This window comes from Triticum urartu, unplaced genomic scaffold (assembly GCF_003073215.2).
Source record: "Triticum urartu cultivar G1812 unplaced genomic scaffold, Tu2.1 TuUngrouped_contig_10351, whole genome shotgun sequence".
In the NCBI taxonomy this organism is placed as follows: domain Eukaryota; kingdom Viridiplantae; phylum Streptophyta; class Magnoliopsida; order Poales; family Poaceae; genus Triticum; species Triticum urartu.
In genome coordinates, this window is record NW_024111209.1 from 1 (window position 1) to 10915 (window position 10915).

The 10915-nt window shown below is 39.0% G+C and overlaps 1 protein-coding gene across 1 annotated transcript; it reads right to left on the minus strand.

The window, feature by feature from the left end:
• Positions 1-8216: 8216 nt before the first annotated feature.
• On the minus strand, positions 8217-10706 carry LOC125526517 (histidine-containing phosphotransfer protein 2-like; the record flags this gene model as incomplete). The annotated part of the gene is made up of 5 exons (XM_048691192.1): positions 8217-8252; positions 8625-8697; positions 9079-9150; positions 10416-10484; positions 10597-10706. Coding segments are annotated over 5 exons (360 nt in total), but the record flags the coding sequence as incomplete, so codon positions are not given.
• Between the last annotated feature and the right edge of the window lie 209 nt (positions 10707-10915).

The following is a 10915-nucleotide window of genomic DNA, read 5'->3' on the forward strand; positions in this document are numbered from 1 at the left end:
CGCCCTCTATGCCGCCGCCGGCCTCGCCTCCCTCGCCTCGTCCGGCATCACCTCCGCCCCCTCCGGCAAAGGCAAGCCCTGCACCCCCCGCAAGACCGCCGCGACGCCCAAGAAGAAGAAGCAGCTGACGCCCGAGGAGCGGGCCCAGGAGTAGGCCAAGAGGAAGGGCCGGAGACACGCGACCGGCGCAAGAAACGAAGCATCGGCCTCCGTCGCCCTCACCGTCGCCGCGCAACTGGAGAAAACCAACGCAGGCATGATATATGGTCACACGCCTTTTCAAATTTGTGCGCGAACATCAAATGGGTCACGGGCATTGGGCGCACAGCCGACCCAAAAGAAAAATAGAGCGGACGCCGAGCGGGCGGCCGATCCAAACGGATAAAAAACGGACAAAATCACCGTCCGTTGAATCGGCGCGTTGGAGTTGCTCTTAGAGTATCTCCAGTTGCAATGTGTTAATTTTGTCTCATATATACTCCAGACGTGTCCGTGGTGGACAGGAACCTGTTTGTTTGCTCGGACAAGGACGCACCCATTTCCTCTTTCCCATTTGTCCGGCTAATATTTTTATTGTTTCCTTTTCTTTAACTGAATTTATTCAAAAAATTGTCTCATATATACTCCGGACGTGTCCGTGGTGGACAGGAACCTTTTTGTCTACTCGGACAAGGACGCGCCCATTTCGTCTTTCCCATTTGTCCGGTTAATCTCTTTTTTATTGTTTCCTTTTCTTTAACTGAATTCGTTCAAAATTAGAACGATATGGATTGAACGTAGAAATAAGTAGTTGAAACTAGAAAGTGCGCAATTAAAATATAAATATTATTTGAAGTATGCTGTTCAAACATAAAACTCAAACAGCATCACAAGTCTAATGGTTTCAGTGATGATCCACGTATGTTTCACATGATCATTGAGTGATCATTAAATGGTTGTACATGCATCCATTGATCTTGAAATTGTTGATCGTTTCTTGGAGGTTGACCGCATGCTGTGCCTCTTGTTCGCGCGGGGGCTCCAGATTTTTCGAAATCCGAAGTATGAAAAACCAACCCATTACAAAGTCTTCTAAACAATTGAGGAGCTAAAGATCCAAAGCATGATGAACCCATCATCCTCATCCTTCACAATCATGTCGTGCATAATCATGTATGCAGTCATCACCTCCCATGGTGTTTTGGGATCCTATATATTCGTAGCTCCAGAGTAATACCCTAATGCTTGGAGGAATCTATATGCCCTCTTCACATCCTTCCTTGCACCTTCTTACATTCGGGCAAAGAGACATTGTTTGTACCTTGGGGCTCAGAGTTAGTCTTCACAATAGCCGCCCACTGATCAAGACAGATGCCATCGACAAGGTACTACTCCATGGTGTAATCATGCTTTGTTGATGGTGTAGTTGTACGTCGGAGCGTCCCATCACAAAGTCTTCTAAACAACAAAGGTCGTTGAAGCATGTTGGTGTCGTTGTGAGAGCCTGGCTTGCCAAATAAAGAGTGCCAAATCCACAAGAACTGCTTTGAGTATGATGGTGGCCTATTTGATGTCATGAGATCCCGACATGGTAAACCTACCGGGAAGGTCTTACCCCCCCATGCATGCAATTGTCTGGAATGAGAATACCAAGAAAACCTCTTGCTACTATAGTTGCCAAAAGTTTTTTCGAGTCCATGGCATTGGTACTCATCACCAAACACCTTCACCATGAAAGTGTCAATATACTCATCATTGTGTCAAGACATGTGCTCTCTCCCACCCGAACATAGTCATCAATGGCATCCACAATTGTACCATATGCAAGCATCCTCGTAGAAGCTGTGCATTTCTGGAGAGGGGAGAGTGCTCCAATGCAATCCTTTCTCGCCATGAAGGATCATATTCCTTCATCCTACCATGCACAAGAATAAAGGCGTGTAAATATGGTAGCGATGCCAAAAGAAGCCCACATGACATGTCGGCTTGGCTCTAAAGTAGTCGACATAGAGATCTCTATGACCACCATTTATCATATTTGGGGCAACAGTTATCCCACCCGAAGAAGTTGAGAACATGCTCTTTTCTTTCTCCATTTTTTGATATGCTCATCCTTATCATCAACTCATCATCGTCGTAGTTGTCGTCTGATGACAACGGATTGAAGAACTCCTTGTAAATAAACTCATCAACCTCCGCGTAAACAAACTCATCCTCAAACGAATCCATCATGACCCTACAAATGTACAAGGAAAAACTAAAAATAGCTTGAAAATCTTATCAAACACATGTTGGGCGAGGTGCACGTCGGGCGGACTATGATATTCTGGGTGGCGTCGAGGGCGGCGATGACACCTGGGCCGGACGGGTGACAACGACGGAGCTCCTAGTTAAGCCAGATGGGGGATGGCGATGAACTTCGGGTTGGATTGGACGAGGGACGACAACGACGTCGGGAAGAGGGCAAGACAGTGGGAACAATTTGGACGGAGACAAAACAAAAGACAAGTGTTTGCAGGGAACAACTTGAACAGAGATAAAAACTTGAGAGACTCTCGGGTCTAACATGGCAGACTGTCCGAATGACCCAAGATTCGCCGCACATATGAGCTGAGTTTAGTTGCATTTATAATTGTGCGCAGGGCCCAACCATATGAAAAAAATTTAATAAATGTTTGGGATTAGCAAAAACATTATGAACTTCAAAGCATGTTCCCTATTTTGTATTGTCTTTTTCCAAAATTTTGCACACAATAAAAAATTGTTCCTGATTTTCAAAATATGTTCTGAGTTTCCGGATCTAAAAAAATGTTCACCAAAATTTTAAATTGTTCAAAAATTTCAAAAAATATCAATATATTTAAATTATTAATGAATTAAAAATATGTTCACAAATTTAGAAAATGGTTTGAATTTCTAAAACTCTGATTTGAAAACATTTGGCGAATTAAATATGTTCATGAATATGTAAAATAGTTCCCAACTTGCATAAAATGTTGAATTAAAAAATGATAGGTAAATTTCAATAAAATTTCGAAAATTCAGAAACAATTCACGGATGTTTTCAGGAATATTGTTCGAGGAATTGAAAAAATGTCCATTATTCAAAAATTGGCATAAATTTCAGTAAATATTTGTGAGTTTGAGAAAGGTACACAAATTTCAAATGTTCATGAATTCATAAAAAAATCACGAATTTGAAAAATATTCATGAGTTTGAAAATTGTTCACATATTTATAAAAATCATGGAGACGAAGATTCTTCTCGATTTTTGAAATATTTTATGAAGTTCCAATTTGTTCATGATTGTTGATAACTTTCATGAATTTAAGAATTGCTCATTACTTTAAAAAAGTTCATGATTTTGAAAAGTCAAAGATTTGAAAAGGAAGAAATATAAAAAGGTAAAAAAAAGAGAAAACAGGCAAAAAAAGAGAATCACACGGACCACATACTGCGGGCGGGTGTGTGTGTGTTTGGTCGCTATTCCCCGGCCTGAGCGGGGAATAGGTTCCCCGTACCTCTTGGCTAAGAAGAGTACGTGGACGAGAGAGCTCACACTTTGTGGGGCGTGCGGCCCAGAGCTGGTCATTGGTGCGAAACATGGGCCGTAATGCACAGTCACAGCCCAGCCCAACCCGATGCTTAGGGCCCTTTCAGATGATAAATTCTATTTGTCTCAAAAAAAGATGATAATTGCTATGAAAAGGATTTTGGGTCTCTCTGCCTGTGCCTCAGGGTCAGTCCGTTACTACTCCCTCTGGTCCATAGTAACTGTCATAGTTTTGAACTAAGGTTGATCTAACCTTAGTTTTAAACTCTACCACTTATTTTGGATTAAAGAGAGTATTATAAAAGTAATAACTAGAATAACTAGACTTGGCTATGGACATGGAGAGCTCCTATTCTGCGTGTTATGCGTGGAACAAGAGGCAAACGTGTGCCTCTACGCTGGTGAGCTAGCTGCCCGTCACCTGGTTTTGACGATCCTTTGTAAATTTTGCTCAGGTAGTACGAAATGCTCGACCGCCGGTAACTGATGAGTGGTGCACGAACTTTTTTTTAGTTGGCCATGCTCAGTATTTCAATGTTTTCTAATTTTTTAGAAGATAATATTATTTTCACAATTGTCATATATGAATGTCAAACAGTTTATGAAATTGTCACGAATTTCAAAAATGTTGAGGATTTCTAAAATATAGTCATAAATGTAAAAACTATTTGCAAGAATTAATTATTTTCATCAATTTGAAAAACATTTTATAATTTTAAAAAAATCTCACACAATTATAAAATGCTCGTAAAACTTTATAAATGTTCACAAATTTTTAAAAATGCCGAATTTTCAAAGTGCTGATATTTTAGAAAATATTAATGAACTTCAAAATATGCAAAAAATTATAGAAAAGCCCATGGAAAGTAAGGAATGATGATTTATACAAATGTTCAAGGGTTTTAGAAAAGGTTCATGAATTTTAAGATCATAATAAAATAAAGGGAAACAAACATAAACAAAAAGGAAGAAATAAAAAAGGATAATGAAAAAAGAAAGGGAAAATGAACAAAATATAGAAATAAAAGGATACAAAATATAAAGGTGACATAAACAGAAAATGGAAGAAAAAACAAGTAATTCCCCGAAAATGGAAGAAAACCCAACCAGAAAGCTACAGAAAACTAGAAACAACTAATCCTATATACCTAAGAAGTTCATCCCCACTACCTTATTTATATCAACATGCACACATGCCACATCATCTACTCCACTACATTTATTTCTTCAAACATGCATGCATGAAAATGCTACCTATACTAATTCCCTCACCATGAACACATACCACTTTATCAACTCCACTACTTTTATTTCTCTCAACATGCATGAGAGATACAACTTAATATTTATTTTGTAATAATATATAATCAAATAAAAATGTATTTTAAATCTTTAGTGCCATATTCAAATGCATGGAAACAAAATAACAAAAATAATATATCACAACCAATTCCCCCATGTTCCTGCTGCAACGCGTGGGGTGTCGTCTAGTATAAGAAAAGGAATCAGCGAACCAACTCTTGCTAGCGACACGAGTGAAATGGAAGTGGGCCTGGCCTAGAATGATCAGAGAGGGCGCATGTTTGTTTTAGTGTAAATCCCAAAATTTGAAAAACAATCGCTAATTTATAATGTTACTGTGAATTTCCGAAAATGATTATTTAGTAGTACTTATGAAATGTCTGTGTATTTTATAATATGTTCACAAAATTTTAAAATGTTCATCGAAAGTAAAGAATGCTGGATTATAATTTCTTTTTGTAAAATATCCTGAATATTTTAGATATAATAAAATGAGAAAGGAACCACACAAAAATGCCACTAAGAAATAAGAAATAAAATAAAATGAAAATTAAAAAGAAACGTAAAAAAGAAATAAAGAAGAAAATAAATAAAAATATAAAAAATCAAATAGAAAAATAAAAGGAAAATTATATATAAAAATAAAAACCAAAATAAGCGATAACAGAAAATTATTTGTTGAGGGGAAAAAATTAACAGAAAACTAGACTGATAAATAAAAATGGTAAATGTATCTTCCGAACATTCGGAAGATTGCGAAAGATCCGAACGACCAGATCCCTCCCACTCCCGATTCCCTTTCCCCCTTTTTTTTCTTGTTAACTGCCATCGTAGGCGAAAAAGTTAAAAAATAAATTGCCACAGCCAGGGTTCGAAATCGAGTCTCCTAGAGAATACCTATCACGGGCAACCACCACACCACTACAAGTCTTTTAGCAGAGTAAATGATAATCATCATACTTGACCTATAGAGTGACGTCACCACAATTAAAACACTTTTTTTTAGCAGTTTGCATGCTTTGTCCATGAAACTAATTTCAAGGCATTATCTTCTTCCATTCGTTTGTCTGCCAATGATAGTACTTTTTTTCTCTGAGCAATTTAGTGGTAGTGATGGAATGAATGAGTTCGAAAACCTTTGCTTGTGGTGTCTATGACCATGCACATCACATATTCGATGTTATGCATATCAACCTTTTATGTAAAATTTTCGAGAAAAAGTAATCGTCTAAAGTGGGACTCGAACCAACAACCCCTATGATGTAGCAATGCTGTACTGACTAACTCACCATGTCTTGATTGTTGTCCGATAAGTAGAAATATGACAATTAATCTTTTCTTCACTTTTATATGAGCCAAAAAAACATTTTTGGTCTTGTGTTTTTTTTGGATTCCTCAAGTTGTCTTGTAGTCTTCCATATACCAAGGGGTTGTATACTTTATCCATGTAGCCTCGTTGTAAATATCATGGCAACTTTACATGAGGGACTTTTTGGGTTGAAATATACCACGGTAACTTCTGTGCAAATGTCATGGTAATTTGTGCACCAGGACCCGATAACTTACGTATAAATGTCATGGTAACTTCGACCGAGGGTGGAAAAATTATTAAAACATCTCCCCGATAATTTATGTGTAAACAACATGTTTTTTTATTCATGGCAACCCTGATAACTTAGGCACAAACACCACAACAACTTTGACCCGAAGGAAAAAAGTTGTCAAAATGTACCCCCAGTAACTTTTGTATAAACATCATGATAATAACTCATCATATACATGATAACTTAGGTACAAACACCATGATAACTTGGACCCCGAGGAAAAATTGTTGAAAAATATAACCTCGATAACGCTTGCGTGAATATCATGGTAATAGAAGCACCACATACCTGATACTTAGGTGAACCGCAAGGGGGGAGGGGGGATTTGTTGGAAAACATATTCCCGATACTTGTGCAAATAACACGGTATTATACACAATGGAGTTGATAACTCGCTACAAAACCCACTGTAACTTTTGACCCCGGGATAAATGTTTGTTGGAAACATACCCTAATAATTTCTGTGTAAATAACATGGTAATATACATACAACAGAGCTGATAACTTACTTAATCTAGATGTGGTAACTTTTTGATCAAGGAAAAATGTTGTTAAAAAATACCTCCAAATAACTCACGTGTAAATAACATGATAATACACGCACATGAGAGATGATAACTCATATACAAATATCACAGTAATTTTTTGACCGAGTTAATAAAAATTGTTGAAAAACATACCCCGATAATTTTTCCGCAACATGATAATATACACAACAAAGCTGATAACTCACTACAAACATCATAATCACCTTTTGACCCTGGGATAAAAGTTTGTTGAAAACACACCCACGAAAACTTTTCTGTAAGTGACACGGTAACTTATGTATGACAAATGTGATAACTTACGTAGCCCAGATGTGGTAACTTTTGGTCCGAAAAAAAGTTATCGGAATATATCAACATGGGATCTAGTTTCGAAGATCTCGTCGAGAAGATTTTTTTTTGTGAAGACGGTTTTTCAATCGAAGCGACGGTTTGAGCTACAAAACATTTTGAAATTTTAAAAAAATCTAGGATGACATCATCTTTTCGTCTTTTAGTGCACATATGCATGTAATTAGAGGGAGGAGCGCATGTGAAAGGAAAATTAATTATTTTAATGCATGCATGTATATAATTAGAATGGAATAAGAATAGTTTTTGCCTATTGCTAAAATCCGAACGTTTGGTAGTTATAAAAGTCCAAATAAAAAAGTACCAACAGAACATAAAAACAGCGGAACCAACTCGTGCCAGCGACAAAAGATAAATGTAAGTGGACCTAGCCGAAATATGATTGGAGAGGTTGCATGTTTGCTCACCCTATGTGTCGCCTTACGCACGGAACAGGAAGGGCATGGACTGGGTGTACTAATGATTTTGGTAAATATCTAACCAACCAAGAGCCAAAGCTTGGTCTTGAACATTTTTTTGTTATAATTTCCTCAAAAAAATGGTAGAGTTAACTTTGTTTATCAGTCAAACATACCCTAGACGAAGGGGCATGAGTAGCTACTCATGGCAACTCAGAGTTGTCTCTGTGAAATAACCTGGTCAGAAGAGGAACGTTAGTCGAGGAGCCACCCAAAGTGTGTACTGTGTAACCAAATCAAGCATAGAGTTTACACACAGCCTGCGGGCATCCATGACACGCAAGTGCATATAGTTGACAGACACACATGACAACAAGTTTCTTTAACAGGGTTATGAGCATGCCCTCCAAACACAGACACTCCTTGAACACGTCTACATGCCAGGAATCACACAGGGCCATCATCTTTTTGCTTCAAATTCTACTACCGAGGACCAATGGCCGCGATCTGCTGCTCCAACTGCACAAAAGAATAACAGGTTAATGACTACGGCCGGTCTACGACTCAGGTCACATGGTTTCACAAATCAGTTATAAGTTGGTCCGCATCTTACTCCAATACTTGTTAAGTTATGATGGGAAACAAAGAAATTCCACTTCTTAGAGCTACCCCATACATCTAGTACAAGTGATGACAAAAATAAGACATACACATTTCAAAGACCTCGACTTAAGTGTATTAGAAAACCGAAAAGTATATCTAGATAAATTTGAACACCAGAAAATTATTCTTTCTTACCCTAAATGAGGATATATGACCAATCTATGGATATATTATGATACTAGTGACACGTTGGAAGTCAAAAGCCAACGTATGCACAAAAGGTGTTACCCGTATCATGGTGTGGAGCTTGTCGCGCACATCAGAAAACTCATTCGTGACAAGCGCCAATGCCATGAGACACCTGGAATAACGTAAACATGCACATTGTCAAATTCTGGAGACGTCGAGCGAACTGAATGAAAATGGTTCAGAAAATGTAACCCTCTGTTCGAAAAAAACACACTAGCCATCTAAGAGTTCAGTTGTGCTATCTACAGAAGTCTAGAGACAACAAGTTACAAGATAATAATCAAAGATTAGCACATTCAGGTAATGAACTGAGTTCTACAAATCATGTCATTGCACATGAATTGAAGAAGCAGGTTAGATCTTAAGAATACTAGATTGGTATGAGTTAAATATACGAAATCAGCTCGCCGGGTTTACATGCAAAATTATAAAAATACATAGAGAGGAGAATAATTACTTGTTAATAAATATAAATAAGGTACTGAATATTGACCCTTCTTTACTTTTTGCCTCATAAAACTGACGGAAGCGGTTGCAGGAGAGATTCACTTTCTTAGCACCAACACTGAAAACATACAAGAAGCGCCAATTAGGGAACAAGAAATTTCTCAAACTTATTAAACGCTGCAGCATATCGATATGCATAAGCATACTTGCGATGTCACAATAGTGCAAACGCCACAAGCCACATGCTCATGACGTACACACCCCACACCGACGGGTCCGAATAGAAACAACGTCATACCAGAAACCAGAAAATGAACATTGGTATTATGTGAAATAGAATATAATAAAGTACTAGATTTTTTTGGAGAACAACAAATTTCTCATGCCATTGGTCGAAATGCAGATTCAGTAACAATAAATTTTCCCACAAAACAAAGTTTTTCTTGCCAAGCTATACCATTTCCATTGGCATGAATGCCGACAACTGTGTTACACGAAAACACAACTAAATTCAGCCATTCTGCATATGGTTATACGCAGTGGCGGAGCTAGGGGGGGACCAGCAGGGGCCCTGGCCCCCCCTATGGCATTGTATAATACGAATGATTTTGTACTTAAGGCTAGTTTAGACATGATGTTTAGACAAAATTAGCTTTCTTGGCCCCCTCTAAGTGAGAATCACCATGTTCGGCCCCGTTTAAGCTCCAATCCTGCCTCCGCCCCTGGTTATACGACAGCCGCACACAACACGATTCGTGTTTGCACCATCACATCTGAATGGAAATGACATTGATGTCGTGGAAAAACCCAAAACCCACGGTTTTGTGTTACATAGAATAGAAAATCATTAATACCCGAAATGTTCGCAAAAACCCCGCAAAGAAAAGAAAAGAAATGTTCGCAAAACGGCAATTGTTTTCCTTGCCGAGCTAGAGCATTGACACTGGGCAGTAATACCGGCAATTCTATTACAGGAAACACAACTAAACCCATCTCTTCTAAATATGGTGACACAACAGCCGCAAACGACATGAATAACACCCCCTTGATGTATACACTGCACCGACACACCTGAATAGAAGCAACACCGATACCTTGACATACGAGAAAAACCGCCATTAGGCTGAATAGCATATCATTAATACCAAAGCATCACTTGCAAGGAGAAAAAGTTATCCTAACCGAGTGATAAATTGCCGTTGGCATGGATACTGCCGGTACTTCCGTTACACGAAACAAGAACTAAATTCGGTTCTTCTACTTATGGCTATGCAACAACGAAAACGACACGAACTGCATGCCGATGACAAACACATCTGAATTACACGACATCGACAATTATATAATGGGCTAGGGAAATAAAATGTTTATCATGGCAATCACCTGCCGCTGCACCCCTTGAGCTCATCCACCAGTGCGCCCACCCCGTCGGAGTTCACCAGGGGCTGGTTCCTGCGAATCACAAGTTAAGCAAAGCACACGAAATCAATACCCAACACGAGATAACAAGAGCAGAGGGGGAGGGAGGGCGTAGGGGCGGCGGTACGAACAATCGGAAGGCAACTTCGTTGAGGATGTTGTGTCGGCGTCGTGGAGGAAGAGGTTGACGACCTCGGCGAGGAAGCCCTCCTGCTCCACCGACTGCAGGTGTTGGAAACCCTCGTCCACAACGCCCTAGATTATCATACCAGAGGTAATTAAAGTCCACAGTGGCAACTTAGAGTTTTTTTTCTTTTCGAAACCGAAACTCAGAGTTGTCTCTGAGAAATAACCCGGTTAGAAGAGGAACTTCAGTTGAGGAGCTACCCAAGTGTGTAATGTGCAACTCATGCATGAGGATGGAGGTCATCCGTCTGGGATATGCAAAGAGGATGCCCGAGTTG